Source organism: Anomaloglossus baeobatrachus, chromosome 8, assembly GCF_048569485.1.
Source record: "Anomaloglossus baeobatrachus isolate aAnoBae1 chromosome 8, aAnoBae1.hap1, whole genome shotgun sequence".
NCBI lineage: Eukaryota > Metazoa > Chordata > Amphibia > Anura > Aromobatidae > Anomaloglossus > Anomaloglossus baeobatrachus.
Window position 1 is genome coordinate 35147830 of NC_134360.1, and position 19236 is coordinate 35167065.

A 19236-nucleotide genomic window follows, 5' to 3' on the forward strand; every position below is an offset into this window, starting at 1 on the left:
GGATGGGATCCCTACCCCGGCATTATTGGACACCGGCTCTCAGGTAACCACGATCCCGTATGTCCTGTATCGTAGGTTTTGGTCGGACGACGATCTCCGACCACCGGACCCCTCCCTCACCATCTATGCTGCCAACGGACAACCTATAGACCAGATTGGGGTCAAGGAGGTAACCATAAAGGTGGGAAGGCAGGAAATGAAGGGACAAGGACTGATTGTTGTGGACACTGATATTAGAGAAAGGAACCCGCAAATGATTTTAGGTACTAATGTCATAGAAAATTGCCTAGGGGAAGTGTTGTTGTTGCTTCACCAGATTCTTGAAGGTGCTGAGGGCGGGTCGCAAAGAGCCTTGCAAAAGGAGATCCGAATCATCCTGAGGAAGCAACAGGTAAAACAGACTGGCGGTGAGATTGGTAGTGTGCGGGTGATGGATGCTAACCCCATTGTGATACCCCCACGGAGTGAAATGATGATGTGGTGTAGAGCAGCGGTAGGTCTCAGAGGACAGGATTACCAGGCTGTACTAGAGCCCACTCATTCAGACCACTGGCCCACGATTCTGACAGCCAGGGGGGTAGTTGATGTACACAAGGGACGAGTGCCTGTACGAGTGTTGAACTGTGGGGAGGAGGAAGCCAGACTGCCAAGGTACGCTACCATAGCCAAACTGTTTACATGCTCAAATGACGCTATAACACCTGTAGGTCCCCTGACACAAGCTGACTCAAAAGAGGGCGAGACCTCCCAAAAGCAGTTAGAGGGCTGGTGCCAGAAACTCCACGTGGGGACCGACTCTACACCCGTCTACCAGAAACATGGGGTTTACAGGGTCGTGCAGGAATACGAGCAGGTCTTTAGTAAGAACCCACTAGACTTTGGTAGGATCAAAGGGGTGTAACATCACATACCCACAGGCAGTCATCCTCCCATTAAGGAAAGACATAGGCCTATTCCACCAGCCCATTACCAGCGCACAAAGGACATGCTGAAGGACATGAAGGAGGCAGGAGTCATAAGGGACAGTTGCAGCCCCTGGGCAGCTCCCCTGGTCCTGGTGAGGAAGAAGGATGGCACGATGAGGATGTGTGTGGATTACAGACGGATAAATCAGATAACACACAAGGATGCCTACCCTTTGCCAAGGATAGAGGAATCCCTCGCTGCCTTGAAAACCTCCAACTACTTTTCTACCCTAGATCTTACTAGTGGCTACTGGCAAGTATCTGTAGCAGAAGAAGATCGGGAGAAGACGGCCTTCACCACCCCAATGGGCCTCTGTGAGTTCAACAGCATGCCATTTGGACTCTGCAATGCCCCCGGGACCTTCCAGAGGCTTATGGAATGTTGCCTAGGGCACCTCAACTTTGAAACCGTCCTGCTCTACCTGGGTGATGTCATCGTGTACTCCAAGACCTACGAGGACCACCTGAAACACCTGGCTGAAGTCTTTGAAGCGCTATCCCGATATGGAATGAAGCTGAAACCATCCAAGTGCCATTTACTGAAGCCAAAGGTCCAGTACCTAGGTCACGTGGTCAGTGCAGAAGGAGTAGCACCGGACCCAGAGAAGGTCACAGTCATCCAGGAATGGCCCACACCTACTACCGTCCGGGAGGTACGCCAGTTCCTTGGCTTGGTAGGCTACTACAGAAGGTTCATCAAGGGCTACACGAAAATGGCAGCGCCTTTGCAAGAGCTCCTGGTAGGCCACCCAAAGAAGAAAGGAAAGACCTCCGGCCCGCCATTTCACTGGGGAGAAGCAGAAGAACACTCCTTCAGACAAATGAAAGGGGCCTTGACGGGTGAAGAGATCCTAGCCTACCCTGACTACAGTCTACCATTTGTACTGTATACAGATGCCAGTAATGTGGGACTGGGAGCAGTGCTTTCACAGGTGCAGGAAGGCAAAGAGCGTGTGATTGCTTACGCCAGCAGGAAGCTCAGGCCTACTGAAAGAAACCCAGAAAATTATAGCTCATTTAAGCTAGAGTTCCTGGCCATGGTATGGGCTATCACAGAGCGGTTCAAGCACTACCTGGCAGCCACCAAATTCACTGTCTTCACGGACAACAACCCCCTGACCCACTTGGACACTGCTAAATTGGGTGCCATGGAGCAGCGTTGGGTAGCCCGGCTGGCGAATTATGACTTTACTGTCAAGTATCGAGCTGGCCGCAAGAACGGCAACGCAGATGCTCTGTCCAGGATGCCTCACCTAGCAGACGAGGGTGAAGATGTAGATGATCTTGAAGAAATTGAGCTGCCAGCGTTCCATCGCCATGGAGCAAAACAGTGCCGGCAGTTGCGTGCCAACCGCCAAGAGGTGACCCTGAACCCACTACCTCACTACAACTGGAAGGAGACCCAGGAAAATGATCCAGCGGTAGGCTTGGTAAAGAAACTGATCAACCAGCCTGGCGCCAGCCTTGACAAAGGAGCCCCATCTGAGGCACAGTACCTATGGAAGGAGAGGGGTCGATTATTCATCTATCAAGACAAACTTTACAGGAGCATCATTGACCCGAGGACGCATGAGAAGGTGTGGCAAGTGATTGTACCACAGAAGGATACGAGGATGGTGCTAGAAGCCTATCACAATGGTGCAGGCCACTTTGGTTGGAAGAAACTGGAGGCCCTACTGAAAGTAAGATTCTACTGGGTGGGCATGAGATCTGCCCTAGAGAAGTGGTGTCGAAACTGCGGGCCCTGCAATCTTAGAAGAAAAGACCAGCACAGCCAGAGAGCACCACTCCAGCCAATCCAAACTAAACGGCCCCTGGAGATCGTGGCCCTGGACCATGTAAAGTTGGCACCCAGCAGACAAGGCTACAACTACGCTCTCACTATGGTTGACCACTACTCCAGATTCCTGGTGGTAGTACCAGTCAAGGACTTGACCGGTCAGACTGCAGCCAAAGCTTTCCAGACACATTTCTGTCGACCACATGGCTACCCAGATCAAGTGCTCACTGACCAAGGACCAGCCTTTGAAGCTGAAGTGTTTAAGGAGTTTTGCAACCTTTACGGCTGCAGGAAGATCCGTACCACGCCTTACCATCCTCAGACCAATGGCATGTGTGAGAAGATGAACCACATCATTCTCGACCTTCTGAAGACTCTCCCACTAGAAGAACGAAGTCAGTGGCCAGAAAAACTGCCCGATCTAGTGGACATGTATAACAACATCCCTGTGAGTTCCACGAACTGCACACCGGCATACCTGATGAGGGCCAGACCAGGGAGATTGCCAGTAGATCTGGAAATGGGAGTTCAGACCCCTGAAGACCATCTACAAGGTGCTGATTGGGATTCCAACCGCCAAGCCCAATACAAGAAAGTACAAGAGTGTGTGGAGCGAAGCCTGACTCAGCAGCGTGAGAAACAAGAAAAAGCCTACAATCGAAAAGCACCTGCTGTTCCTTTGATGCCAGGAGATATAGTTCTCAAGAGAAAGAGAAGACATCATGAACTTGACAATCACTGGGAAGAAGAACCCTATACTGTGTTACCATCGACGCTTAGCAGTGAAAAGACATGCCTTATCAGCAAAGATGGAGGAAAAACAACAGCTGTCGTTTCTAGAGATCGCCTAAAGAAATGTCCTGAACAACTAAGAACCCCTGAAGAAATTCCCAACCCTTTGCCTGTTCAAGAACCAAAAGAAAAGATGATCCATACTGTACTTGGAGATTTCCCAGCAAGTTGGCCTCAATACAATGGAGCAGTAGTTATTCCAGTCATTACATTCCCTCAATCTAGAGAAGTAAGAGAACCAGAAGAACCTGTTCAGAACCTGGAAGAGCCAAATGTAGCTGAAGCAGAAGACCATGCACTGGTATCAATACCCAGTACACCCATTATTCACATTGAGACACATACATCGGGTGGGAGGACACAACCTCAGACAGATGACAGTATAGTACTGCGTAGATCAACCCGCAGCAACTTTGGTCAGCTCCCATTACGCTATAGAGAAAGTACAGTTTAGTTCAAAGTGACGGTATGAAATGTAATGTTTCACCTGTTTACAGTTAAGTAACGTTTAAGTGAAATGTGCCCACAAGGACTATTGTGAGACTTCTTTAAAATGTTTTCTTTGCACTAGTTTACGTGCACTTTAAAAATGGACCATCGGTTATGAACTGGCTTTAACCACAAACTCTTGCATTGTAAAAAGTTACCTCCTTGGTACCAACCACAGGGTCTGCCTGTTGAGGGGCATGGCTCTGCACCAACCAGGGGCACGCCTGTTTATGGGGCCTGCCCTCCAACACTCGGAAGCGGGTACGCCTGTTTATGGGGCCTACCTTACACCACTCTCCTCAGGAGAGGAAGATTGGAGGAAAGGTCTGGGGAATGTGATGGCCCAGACCTGGTCACCAAAAGGACCGGCGACCTACCTCCTGGAGTTTTTTGGGTGGGTTTCGGACATGTGGGTAGTTGGTGGTGAAATGGTACCTGGTATGTTTAAATGTAAATGATTGCCCCTGTGTGGGAAAAGTTTGTATTTACCTTTTTCTCTTGTCTTTGCAGCCCGAGGACGTGCTGATGATAACTAAGGGGGAATGTGGCGCCCCTGACCTGGTCAGGCACCACAGAGTATTGCACCCATGCGGGGACAATGCTTCCAGGTAATTTCCAAAGGCCAGGATGAGGTGCACACACAAACACATAGTGACCAGGTCTCCCACACCACTAGAAGGGACCCTTGGGTAGCCAGTAGGGGTTAACTTTCAATTCCCAGCTAGGGGTGTGTTCAGAGGCTGGTTGCTAGGAAGCAGGAGAGAGGAAGTGGAGAAGGAGTCTGGAGTTTGAAGGGTGTGGAAGGAAGCAGAGAGGGGGCTCTGGTGTCGGCCAGGTCCTGAGGAGTGCAGTAGCTGGAAGCGGGGGAGAAAGGGTACCGTGGGTCGGCCTGAAAGACATCCAGAGAGAGGGGTGGCGGAGTACGGAGATCCTGGTATCCGAGCACGCAAGGGGAAACAGATCCCCAGTACAGGCAGCAAATCATCCAGAGCTGCTTAACCTACAGGTGGGGGTACTTCATGCCCTCACCACTACTACACCGAGCTCGAGCCAAGCAGCAATCACCAGGCCCATAAGGGGACAGGGCCCGAAGCCATCCCACCAAGGCCACAAGGCCGGCAGACGGGCCAGAGAGAGGGGAGCAGGGTAGTAACAGCTTCCCTGGAGGAGTCCTACCACGCTTCAAGCAAGGGATCCTCCCAAACAAAAAAAGAGTGCAAGGAGGGCGAGTGGACAGCTACCCTCAGAATGGCCTCCTGGAATTCCTGGTTCCACCTGGTTATCACAGTGCCGCCCGGGCATCTCACCGTGACCTCCAAACAGTGAGTAAACACGTTAAAAGACTTCTTGGACTGTGTTTGAGTCATTCTGCGACCTGTGGTCCCACACACGTACACAGGGACCTGGGGCTTGCCTTGTGCTATGTGCGCACGTCGCGTAAAAACATGCAGTTACGCTGCGCTTTGTAGCGCAGCGTAACTGCATGCGTCCTGCGTCCCCTGCACAGTCTATGGAGACTGTGCAGGGGCCGTGCGCACGTGGCGTTTAAGAGCGCAGCGCTTCGGCTACTGCCGAAGCGCTGCGCAAAAAGAAGTGACATGTCACTTCTTTCCTGCGCTTTGCCGGCAGCTCCTGCTCTGTCTATGGCAGGAGCTGCAGGCAGAGCGCATGGAATCGGCGCTCACTACGGACATTTCTGCAGCGATCTAAAGCGCACATGTGCTCTTCAGATCGCTGCAGAAATTTCTGCAGGGCTTGTACGCAACGTGCGCACATAGCCTTACTCTCAGGAGGCTATTACAACCGACTGCACCCACCATCAGCCCCAGGCATCCCTTAACCTGCAGTGGCGGTCCTCACTGACCGCAATTCTGAGAGTGGCGTCACGACGAATCCCAAAACGAAGGTTCCCTACCTGTGACCAGACCGTCCCATCCCGTGGAGTCCCTAAGGGTAATACACTGCTGCACCGCACCTGTAGGGCTTCACAAAAGAATTAGCTATTTTTCTGTTTTATAATATCTGTATACTCTATTTTGCGGCCTCCCCGGCTCAGGAGATGTGGTATGATCAGACACAGCAATTACACAGTACATAGCAGGGGCTCATATATAAGATTATCTCAACACAGGAACATTTTTTATAAACACATCCAATTGTGGAAATTATTATTATTCCAAGATCTATCGATTAAAATCAACTTTAAAATTAACTTTGTTCATAGGAAAACCTCTCTAAGGCCCCTTTCACACTGCATTTAGATTTCTGTTCAGTGGTCCCTTCGGTGTGTCTGTCCGAACGCTCCGCAAAATGGGTTTCGGACATACACACCTACAAGGCCACTGACTATAATGGTGCAGAGTCACCATGTGCTCTGTTGTGCACCATTTTCAGGAGTATATGCTTTCTGCAGATGGACACCCTGACTCAGCATATTACGTTAGGGTGTCTGTCCCCAGTAAGCATATACCCCCGAAAATGGTGCACAACTCCGTCTGCACCATTATAGTCAATGGCCCGTCGGCGCACACGTCCGAAACCCGTTTTGTGGGGGTTTGGATGGAAGCCCCAGTGGTACCACTGAACGGAGATCAGTATGCAATGTAAAAGGCCCCTTTGGGTGGTGTCACACTTGCAAGTGACTTGCGTGAGAATCAAGTCGTATCACCCGGCATGACCTGCCGCTCTCCAGACATTCAGTACAGACCAAAAGTTTGGACACACCTTCTCATCTCTAGAACAACTATTAAGTGGAGACTTTGTGCAGCAGGCCTTCATGGTAAAATAGCTGCTAGGAAACCACTGCTAAGGACAGGCAACAAGCAGAAGAGACTTGTTTGGGCTAAAGAACACAACGAATGGACATTAGACCAGTGGAAATCTGTGCTTTGGTCTGATGAGTCCAAATTTGAGATCTTTGGATCCAACCACCGTGTCTTTGTAGAAAAGGTGAACGGATGGACTCTACATGCCTGGTTCCCACCGTGAAGCATGGAGGAGGAGGTGTGATGGTGTGGGGGTGCTTTGCTGGTGACACTGTTGGGGATTTATTCAAAATTGAAGGCATACTGAACCAGCATGGCTACCACAGCATCTTGCAGCAGCGTGCTGTTCCATCCGGTTTGCGTTTAGTTAGACCGTCACTTATTTTTCAACATGACAACGACCCCAAACACACCTCCAGGCTGGTAAGAGTTATTTGAGTAAGAAGGAAAGTGATGGTGTGCTACGCCAGATGACCTGGCCTCCAGTCACCAGACCTGAACCCAATCGAGATGGTTTGGAGTGAGCTGGACCGCAGAGTGAAGGCAAAAAGGCCAACAAGTGCTAAGCATCTCTGGGAACTCCTTCAAGACTGTTGGAAAACCATTTCCGGTGACTACCTCTTGAAGCTCATCAAGAGAATGTCAAGAGTGTGCAAAGCAGTAATCAAAGCAAAAGGTGGCTGCTTTGAAGAACCTAGAATATAAGACATATTTTCAGTTGTTTCACACTTTTTTAAGTATTTCATTCCACATGTTTTCATTCATATTTTTGATGTCTTCAATGTGAATCTACAATTTTTAGAGTCATGAAAATAAAGAAAACTCTTTGAATGAGAAGGTGTGTCCAAACTTTTGGACTGTACTGTACTGTACTGCTCCTGGTGATGCGACTCGATTCTCATGCAAGTCGCTTGCAAGTGGGACACTGGTTTATTAGACAATTTTGAGTTAATTGAGGGGGGGGGTTCTAAAGTTCCAATAATTAGTCAGGACGTAGCTACGAGGAGCACCCAAAACATCGCATTGGTTTTAATTTGTTGTGTAATGCTCCTCTTCTCCTGCGGGGGTGCTACTGGAAATTGAGCATAAAGTGCAGAGTACAGCAAGCAGTCCCAGCAGCAGGACCCCCTGTGACCCAGTGCACCCAGTAACCAACGGTCCCAGCAGCAGGACCCCCTGTGACCAGTGCACCCAGTAACCAACGGTCCCAGCAGCAGGACCCCCTGTGACCAGTGCACCCAGTAACCAACGGTCCCAGCAGCAGGACCTCCTGTGACCAGTGCACCCAGTAACCATAGATTTAGTTCCATTTACGTTGATTTCCAGTGTACTACAATCTCAAGGATTTCTCGAGAGAACCTTTCTCTACCGAGACTCCCACTCAGAATAAAGGCTTATTTTCCTGTCTGCGACTAATAACCTTTAATTGGGCAGAGAAGAAACAGAAATCAATATTTGCATAAACCCGCCCACTTTTACACTAATTTATCCCGTTAACATGTTGCTTTCTCGGGGGTATTTAATCCTTATTTGAAAATACAAAAATCAGGCCTATTCATCAAAATCAGCGGGATGAACGCCCACCACCCGGCCCTCCAGCCGTTCCTATCTGCAGCCTCCTGATTCGGGAAACAAAATGTTTTCATGCTAAGAAGCGCTGCAGCCGCTCAGTGATTCAGAGGAAATCAGCATCTTTGAAACATCACAGCCTGCGCAAATTTATTTGCATTAGCTGTAATTTTAGGTTTTCTATTTCTGGCCTGTCTGCACTGGCGGAGATTATTCATGTTAAAACTAATTGTTCTCAGCTGACTGCTCGGCTATGGAAATGAGGGAACTTTCCTCTCTTTTCGTTTACATGCAAAACACAACCTCCCAATTGACGGACAGCCGCCTGTCTAATTTAAAGTGAACCTGACAACTGATTCTGCTGCTATTCCAGCTTTTTTATTATATTGATCCGCTGGAATGGTGCTTAAAGGGGATTTCCCAAAGACAAAGATCATTTCAAATTTGATATTAATCTATAGATCTTATAATAATAATCATTTCCAAAATTGGATGTGGTTAAAAAAAATGTTCCTGTGCTGAGATAATCTTATATATGTTCCCTTGCTATGTACTGTGTAATGGCCGTGTCTGACCGTACAGGAACATGGTCTGATCATATCACATGTCCTCGAGTATAAAGACATTACAGCATAAGATCATAACTGATTCTTTTTGTGAGATAAAACATTCCCCTTTGTCATGACTATAGCTTGGCTCTGACAGGGTTAAGTTAGGTGGGGGGGTCTGTGCGGTCATGCCTTGTTCTGGGACTCTCGGTGCTTTATTATTGTGTGAAGTTCTCCGGAACGCCGCCAGTAATAGCTCTGTTCTGCAGCAGACACCCTGGTTCCTGTGAGCTTTCTGTTATCTGTCCCGCTTCCCAGCCTACCTCTCCCTGACCTCCGTTCCCCTAGTTCTGTCCTCCCATCCTGTATACCTGACCCCTGTCGTGTTCTGTGTCTAGGCCTCCAACCCCTCCTCTGTATTTACCCGATCTCCCGGCCTTCGACCTCAGTTACGTCCCCTGACTATGGCTCTGCTCCCCTTAGGCTCCTGACGTGACTCCTTGGCTTCCAACCCCCTTGTTTCCACTTAACTATGGTTTCCTCACCCCCGTGGTTACACTTGACATCCCGGTTTTGACTTTAGCTTGTTTGACTATTCTGACACTTGTGCAAGTGACCTCTCGTGGGATTTTTGTCTTATTGCACTTAGAAGTTGGATCTTCTCTAAAGCCTGCTTTACACGGTACGACCGATTGTGCGATTTCACAATCGATCGTACCCGCCCCCGTCCTTTTTGCGTCACGGGCAAATCGCTGCCCGTGTCGCACAAAGTTAGTAAACCCCGTCACACATACTTACCTCTCGTGCGACCTCGCTGTGGGCGGCGAACGTCCACTTCCTGGAGTGGGAGGGACGTTCGGCGTCACAGCGACGTCACACGGGCGCCGGCCAATAGAAGCGGAGGGGCGGAGATGAGCGGGACGTAAACATCCCGCCCACCTCCTTCCTTCCACATAGAGACGGCGGCGGCCGCGGGAGGCAGGTGAGCTGCTCATCGTTCCCGTGGTGTCACACGGAGCGACGTGTGCTACCACGGAAACGATGGTCAACTAAAGTAAACGATATTATGGAACCTAACGAGCAGTACCCGACTCACGATTTGTGAGCGATACTGCGTCGCTAGGAGGTGTCACACAGGCCGGCATCGCCAGCGATGCCGGATGTGCGTCACAAAAACCGTGACCCCGACGATCTATCGCACGATAGATTGCCTGGTGTAAAGCAGCCTTAAGTCCCTGCACCCACAAGTGGAAGCTTGATATCCTGCCTGTTTTTTAAAAAATGTTTTACTTCACAGAAAGAATCATTTGTGATTCCATACAGTAATATCTATATACTTTTTTCCTTCCTCCCCTGCTCAGGAGCTGTGGTATGATTAGACCATGTCCCTGTACAGTCAGACACAGCTATTACACAGTACATAGCAGGGACATTTATAAGATTATCTCAACACAGGAACATTTTTTTTAAACACATTCAATTGTGTAAATTATTATTCTAAAATCTATTGATTAAAATGAATTCTGTTCATGGGAAAACCCCTATAAATCTAAGTCCCCCGCCCTTTGTATTATACTCACCCTCCATCGGCTTCATCTTCTATCGCCACCGCTCCGGTCCCCCCGCTTTAACTACAGGCACCATGAATCAGACACTGCCTCTGTCATTTCAGACAGGTATAGTTTACTCTGAAATGCTCACCCCCCTCTTTTATAATGACAGATAGTGTAAGAGTGGTGGACAATGGAGGTCACGTTCTTGCCCCTGAAGACATCCATCATGTCATTGTTGTGTAATGTGAATAATGTCTTGCGTCTTTTGTAAATATTGTGAAGTGTAATCTATTGTATTGATAATGTAATGTGTTTTTGTGTATTGTACGTTATGATAGAATAATATATAATGTAAAGTACAATATGCATAGTAATGTAGCAGTGTTGATAATGTAATGAAAGTGTAATAGGATAACATGTAAAAATGTAGATAAAAGGTTAAGTCTGCCCAGCAACAGAGTGCAAGAACAGTTGTGGTTTAAAGTGAACTGTTGTTCTTCTTGTGCGTGTGGCTCATTATCCGGTCCTAGCCAATAGACATCAGTGGCAGTATGCGGCCTTCATAGGTTTCCAGCTCCCATGGTCGAAGTCCACACACCCAACCAGGACCAGGTATTTCATAGAACGTGCCGGGGCTTCTAGAGTCAATCCCACTCCCTCAACTACTGTCTCGCACTACTCGATACTTGACATAGTCGGCAGGATCAACCCTTGCCGACGGAAGATCCTAGTGTTGCGGGGAAGGCACGAGCTACGTTGAAGATGGCGACTATGGTGAGGTCAAAGATGAGCATTGACTCTAAAATGGAGGACAGTGGCACGGCTCTAAAAGAAGATCCCATCTGTCATGGGTGGCAATGGAGCAGAAGGGTGCAAAAATCTGTTCAGCCCTCGAGAAGCTATGCCCATCAACAGAAGTGCCACGCATGGAGATGCAAGCCAATGATGACCTGTGTCTGCCCCATCGGACAAAGTGGCAAAAGAAGGCCCGGCCACTGCACGGAATGGGTGAAAGCCTGAGGGAAATGGGACGGTCAGCCGGAAGAGACTCCACCCAGCCTGAGGTGGAGCCGAACAACTGGCTGGTGAGTGATGAGTGGGACAGCGCCATTTTGTGAGAAGTTAGAGGAAGAGTAGAGGAACTGTTTGGTGGAAGAGTTGAAGATGACAAATGTCCGGGAAGGCTCCAGACTAGGGCGTGCCCAAGTCCGACATCTGTTGGCTTTGGTGACGAAACAGGTAAGGACAGGTGACTTGGTGGAGAAGGTCACCTGGACCCCTTAATCCATTTCAGAAGCTGGGGCCTAAATCCCAACTCGACCACAGCCTCGTGGTCGAGCCGAACAGCTGAAAGCCTTGCTGGCCCAACATCCGGTAGTTACCCCATGGGCCCTACTGAAGACCTCACCCCCTTCCTATACCCACATCTACTGGGGCACTTTATCCTGAAAGACGTCCCGTCCCTGGAGGTAAACTGCTATAATGGATTGCGGGCATCACCATGGATAAGAAGGAGGGAAAGGCATAAATCCTGTTCCATTAGACCAGCCGGGGGGAGAAGTACTCGTGTAGCAAGTGACACGGGGCACATTGATGTACTACGATCGCGGGAAGGACTTCAGTTGCATGATGGAGGAGAAGACAGGCCACAAAGTTATGTCAGCATCGGTTTCTTTCAGTGCGGGGCAAGCTTGAGGGAGAGAGAAGCGGTACTGTTCTTGATGGATAATGGACTGCGGGGCTGGTCCCATCACATCAACTCTGCAGGAAATCTTGATGCCGCAATCCTCTGTATCCATGAGTCAATCAGTCAATCAATGTTGTGCAATGTGAATAATGTCTTACGTCCTTTGTAAATATTGTGGTCTATGAAATGTAATGTATTGTAATGTGATGTTTCTGTCTAATGTATGTTGTGATAGAGTAATATACAATATGCATAGTAATGTAGCAATGTTAATATAATGTGTATTAGAATAACATGTAAAAATGTAGGTAAAAGGTTAATTATGCCCAGCAACAGACTGCAGGGACAGAAACAGTTAAGTGTTAGGACTAACCCACCCTGTGAGGGGTCAGCTGACAGGGAAAGGATGGTTCATTTTAGAAAGAGTCGTAGGAGGCCTGGTGAGTGAACATGACAGACGTATAGTCGGTCAGTAGTGGAGGTCGGATGGGTAGTTTGTAGCAATGGAGCAAAGAAGACAAAAGGCAAGAGCATGTATCTCAAGAGAGGCAGAAGGCACAGGGTGTGAACAGCGTTGTAATTAGAGACTGATACTTGAATGTAGTAGTTCCAGGATATAGGAGCCTGAGGATGGAATGCCTACATCCAGGCCCCTTAACCGTCAAGGTACTAGGTGACTTCTACTGGTGCGGGACTCTAGTGGCCAAGCCCGTTAACCATCTAGGTACTGGGAGACTTCCACTGATGCAGAACTCTAGTGGCCAGGCCCCTTAACCATCAAGGTACCTGATGACTTCTACTGGTGGACGACTCTAGTGGCCAGGCCCCTTAACCGTCAAGGTACTACGAGACTTTTACTGGTGCAGGACTCTAGTGGCCAGGCCCCTTAACTGTCAAAGTAGCGGGAGACTTCTACTGGTGCAGGACTCTAGTGGCCAGGCCCCTTAACTGTCAAAGTAGCGGGAGACTTCTACTGGTGCAGGACTCTAGTGGCCAGGCCCCTTAACTGTCAAGGTACCGGGAGACTTCTACTGGGGCAGGACTCTCCTGGCCAGGCCTCTTAACCGTCAAGGTACCGGGAGACATCTACTGGTGCAGAACTCTAGTGGCCAGGCCCCTTAACCATCAAGGTACCAGATAACTTCTACTGGTGGACGACTCTAGTGGCTAGGCCCCTTAACCGTCTCAGTACCGGGTGACTTCTTCTGGTGCAGGACTCTAGTGGCCAGGCCTGTTCACCATCTACGTACCAGGAGACTTCTACTGGTGCAGGACTTTAGTGGCCAGGCCCCTTAACCGTTAAGGCACCGGGAGACTTCTACTGGTGCAGGACTCTAGTAGCCAGGCCCCTTAACCGTCAAGGTACCGGGAGACTTCTACTGGTGGACGACTCTAGTGGCCAGGCCCCTTAACCGTCTAAGTACCGGGTGACTTTTACTGGTGCAGGACTCTGGTGGCCAGGCTCGTTAACTATCTAGGTACCAGGAGACTTTTACTGGTGCAGGACTCTAGTGGCCAGGCCCCTTAACCGTCAAGGTACCGGGTTAACCTCTACAGGTGCAGGACTCTAGTGGCCAGGCCTCTTAAAAGTCAAGGTACCGGGTTAACCTCTACTGGCGTATAGCGTAGTAAACCAACTTAGCAGTGTCCAAGAGGGCAAAGCTTTACTCCGATCATTATGGTACCTCGGAGGAGACTGTACATGGGACTGCAGGAAGGGAATGTGACTGGGTTACACTGTGATTTACTGGCCCAGTTAGATATGACGCAACCCAGAGGGAAATTGAACTGTGTCTGGTAATGCATAAAGCAAATGTAACGTGCAGGTGATTCTGATAGACTGACATTTCTCTTACAGGGATGGTCCACAACCTGCAAGACACTCATAAAAAAATAACTCATTTTTTTACGATTCTGTAAAAATTGCTGACATGGAAAACACATTTTCTACTCATCAGCAGAGCTTTTAGTTCTAGAAATCCATGATCCTTAGAACTTCATGTAACTTTAGAGTCACCAGTACAAAAAAATCTTAAAGCTCTTGGTAGATTTAGCACAATGTCATGGTTTTTACTATATTTGCTGTGCTTGCACTTCAGGACTTTTTGGGTCAGGCCTTTTGCACACTTGGAGAAGTCATTGGATCACAGAGGAGCAAACTGGAGAAGCCTCTCACGTGAGTAACCAAACCTCCACCTAATTGGGTTACTTCTGCCTTTAAATGTTGGTACCTTATTATCCCTCTCTTTATGGTCACTGTTGCTCCCAACTGTGATTGTTGTTGCATATGAATAGGTTATGTATAAGCATACTCACATGGAAAAATTGGAAACTTACCAGAATCCTGGATGAGTTCACAAATTTCCCAGACATTGCAAAAGCCTTCCGAAATCTCTTAGAAACCAACTCTTAACACCACTAGGCTCTTTCATGTCTGAGAGCCTCAGAAATATGGAGCATGTTAAGGGAGTGGGTTTTATAAAAGTACGAGTGGTTATGTACAGTTTCAGCAGGTTACTTCACATGGAGGTCTTCTGTAGGCAAGTGCTTCACTTGGAGGTCTTCTGTAGGCAAGTGCTTCATTCGGAGGTCTTCTGTAATTAAGTGCTTCACTCAGAGGTCTTTAGTAGGCAAGTGCTTCACTCAGAGGTCATATGTAGGCAAATAATTCACTCATGTCTTTTGTAGGCAAGTGCTTCATTTAGAGGTCTTTTGTAGACAAGTGCTTCACTCAGAGGTCTTTTGTAGGCAAGTGCTAATTGGGTTACTTCTGCCTTTAAATGTGGCTACCTTATTATCCCCCTCTTTATGGTCACTTTTGCTCCCACCTCTGATTGCTGTTGCATATGAATAGGTTATGTATAGGCATATTCACATGGAAAAATTGGATACTTACCGGACTCATGGATGAGTTCACAAATTTCCAAGACATTGCAAAAGCCTTCCGAAATCTCTTGGAAACCAACTCATGACACCACTAGGCTCCTTCATGTCTGAGAGCCTCAGAGATATGGAGCATGTAAAGGGCTTTATAAAAGTATGAGTGCTTATGCATAACAGTTTCAGCAGGGTGATGTCTTCTGTAGGCAAGTGCTTCACTCAGAGGTCTTTTGTAGGCAAGTACTTCACTTAGAGGTCTTTTGTAGGCAAGTACTTCACTTGGAGGTCTTTTGTAGGCAAGTGCTTCACTCAGGGGTCTTTTGTAGGCAAGTGCTTCACTTGGAGGTCTTTTGTAGGCAAGTACTTCACTCAGGAGTCTTTTGTAGTCAAATGCTTCACTCAGATGTCTTTTGTAGGCAAGTGCTTCACTCAGAGGTCTTTTGTAGGCAAGTGCTTCACTCAGATGTCTTTTGTAGGCAAGTGCTTCACTCAGAGGTCTTTTGTAGGCAAGTGCTTCACTCGGAGGTCTTTTGTAGGCAAGTGCTTCACTCAGAGGTCTTTTGTAGGCAAGTGCTTCACTCGGAGGTCTTCTGTAGGCAAGTGCTTCACTCGGAGGTCTTCTGTAGGCAGTGATTCACTCGGAGGTCTTCTATAGTTTAGTGCTTCACTCGGAGGTCTTTTGTAGTCAAGTTGTCAAGAATGCATATAAGCAAGCATACAAAAGTTCAGTTTATCATGTAAGTGGTCTTATATTTCTAAAACTTTACATGCATTAAAAAGACATTTGAGGACGTTTGGGGGCATCACAAGTGGCATTGAGGGGTGGCTTTTAAATGTACTGTAATTTTGAGTGTAAAGATGACCTTTCACCAGGTCATGTGTCCAGTTTATGTTTTCATATTCTTCCTACCTGCTCTCCTAAGTATTCTGTGCTTTCTATTATTATTTTTTTTTTCATATCGTCATACATTTTCAAAGTTATGGGTCTTTTTATTTACAGTACTGCAGATTTTCCTAATCTGTACAAAGGGGTGTGGCTCATCATAATTATGCAAAAACAACCTAAAGACACGCCCTAGAGGATCCAATGAGTCAAATTATGCTATATCTCTGCAAATGTTTGGCAGATTTGAAAAAAAAAAAAGAGTATTAGTGGAAAATAAAATAGGAGCAAAAGTTGTCCACTTATCACATGGTAACATGGCATATATATATATATATATATATATATATATATATATATATATATATATATATATATATATATATAATTAATGTCAGAAGAGTTGCACAGGATTAGAAAAACATGATTTCTTTCTTCCAGAAGCAGCGCTATCTCTGGCCATTAGCTGTACATAATGTTGCAGTTCAAGATCCATTCACTTAGAAAAATCTGAGTTGCAATACCAGATACCACCAATAGTCTGGGGTGGCGCTGTTTCGACACGCCCTAGAGGATCCCATGAGTCACACACCACCTTCAAATTATGCTATATCTGCAACTGTTTGGCGGATTTGAAAATAAAAAGAAAAGAGGAGTAGCGGAAAAAAAATAGCAAAAGTTGTCCACTTTTCACATGGTAACAGGGCGTAATTAAATGAGGTTAAAAGAGTTGCTCAGGATTAGAAAAAAATGCTTTCTTTCTTCCAGAAACAGCGCCACTTCTGGCCATTAGTTGTACATAATGTTGCAATTCAAGCAATTCAGCATTCACTTAGAAAAATCTGAGTTGCGATACCAGATACCACCAATGGTCAGGGGTGGCGCTGTTTCTAAAATAAAAAAAAAAACAAAACAAAACAAAAAAAAACAGCCTGTACATGATATTGCAGTTCAGCTCCATTCACTTCAATAAATCTGACTTGTAATACCAGATACCTCCAATGGTCAGCGGTGGCGCTGTTTCTAAAATAAAAAAAAACAAAACAAAAAAAACAGCCTGTACATGATATTGCAGTTCAGCTCCATTCACTTCAATAAATCTGACTTGTAATACCAGATACCGCCAATGGTCAGGGGTGGCGCTGTTTCTTAAAAAAAAAAAAAGCAGCCTGTGTATTTCTAATTGTGGAGAACCACGTTAGAGGGTTATTCCTCAAAAATGAAGGTATACGCTACTCATAGATCCCTACAATGATCCTATAAACTATATTATGCAGAGTCCAACCTTGAGTAAAGTGACGGTGCAACATTGTCATCGTCTATCTCATTAATTGTCTATAGGACTGCTGGAAATAGGCAAGCAGCCGTATAGAAAAAGAATGGAGCCGAGGTCAAGCGGGTGCTTCGTCTATACCAGTGAGGATCATGGCTGCAGAAATACTAATATTTTCCAATGGTTCTAATTCCGTGAAACATTTTATTTTAGAAAGCGGAGATGGATCTAGTCATAAAAGTGCCGAGGACAAAGCAATTGAATCATTCTTTGTTCCATCTGTTACTATAGCCACCAAACACAATCATCGGGTGAACTTGTAGTCGCTGTTCGACACGCGGGGTGCATTGTGTAACATAATGTCAGCACTATAATTGTATTTCTCCTGCACAATGATGACTTCAGCAGCGCTGGACGCAGAGTGTTATAGAGCTGATGATAGATTTCCTCTTGTACGGAGGGAATTAAAGGAGAACCAATTAAAAAAAATAAATAATTTGCCTTTTTGAACAGGAGTAGAAAATATGGCGCCTCCCGTGTGCACAGGTTGTGTGTGGTATTGCAACAATGGACAAGTGTGGGGCTGTTTCTGGAAGGAAGGAGTTAAAGATTGATTTTTTTTAATTTTTTTTTTTGCAATGAGTTTCTTAAAATTAAAGGTCATTTATTACCTTTTAATATTCACATTTTAATCCACAAAAACGAGCCATTGTAGTTTCTGCCAGACTGTCCTGATAATTGCTCCCTAAGAAGATAATTAATGGTTGTGCTGACACATAGGGCCAGATGTGGCAGATGAGGGTCACAGTATGTATATATATATATATATATATATATATATATATATATATATATATATATATATATATATATATATATATATATATATATATAAATAAGCAGTGAATAGCTCGTTACCATTTTCTAGAAATATGTCGTCATGTTGCACTGGTAGAAATCTGCAAGTGCCGTAAGAGTGTCTTGGACCCCAAACCCTTGGAACCACTTCCAAGGAGCCTAGTGTCCCTGATCTCTGAGCTTCTTGGGGATAGTCCATAAAGCCACTATCCTCCACAGGTTAATTGACGGGTTGGTCTGAAGCTACTCCCCGACCTAGGGTCCAGTACCCCGTCGTGCTTTCGGTCCCGGACCGGTTATTGAACTCGAGCTGCTGACCGTCCTCCAAGACTAGGTCCAGACACCCAGTCCCAATACAGGTCTGGGACTGTATGAGTTAAGGCCGCTTTACACGCTGCAATATCGTGACCGATATCGCTAGCGTGCGTACCCGCCCTCATCGTTTGTGCGTCACGGGCAAATCACTGCCCGTGGCGCACAAAATTGCTCAGACCCGTCACATGTACTTACCTGCCTAGTGATGTCGCTGTGGCCAGTGAACCGCCTCCTTTCTAAGGGGGCGGTTCGTCCGGCGTCACAGCGGCGTCACTAAGCGACCGCCCAATAGAAGCGGAGGGGCGGAGATGAGCGGGACGTAACATCCCGCCCACCTCCTTCCTTCCTCATTGCCGGTGGAGGCAGGTAAGGTGAGGTTCCTCATTCCTGCGGTGTCACGCGTAGCGATGTGTGCTGCCGCAGAAACGACGAACTACATCGTACACGCAGCAGCAACGATAATTGGGAATAGGGGGGCATGTCACCGATTAGCGATTTAGGACATTTTTGCGATGATTTAAAATGACTCATAGGTGTCACACGCAACGACATCGCTAAAGCGGCCGGATGTGCGTCACAAATTCCATGACCCCAACGAGATCGCTTGAGCGATGTCGTAGCGTGTAAAGCGGCCTTTAGCCTGTTGTTGTTTTCCCCCCTGTCTGTCTTACATTCCCTTAGTGTGTTGTTTTAGTGCAGCTGTGAGACTAAGGGGAGAACTTTTCTCCTTGCGGTAACTAACAAACCAATCTGGTTGTCAGTGGTGCGGCGTCTTATAGCAGCAATACTCCTTTGGGATATATTCAAATTGTCTCTTCAGGGAGGAAGGATACAAACTTTGTCGGACTAGTGATCCTTACTTTCCCACTCATTAGCCAG

At 47.0% G+C, this 19236-nt stretch overlaps 1 protein-coding gene across 1 annotated transcript in view; it reads left to right on the top strand.

Moving 5' to 3' along the window:
• CPNE9 (copine family member 9) overlaps window positions 1–19236 on the top strand; it is a 353312-nt gene that overhangs the window by 173686 nt on the left and 160390 nt on the right. Inside the window, exon 8 of the mRNA XM_075321438.1 lies at window positions 14248–14324. Coding sequence (XP_075177553.1) covers window positions 14248–14324 — 77 coding nt within the window. The remainder of the gene's footprint in view (window positions 1–14247; window positions 14325–19236) is intronic.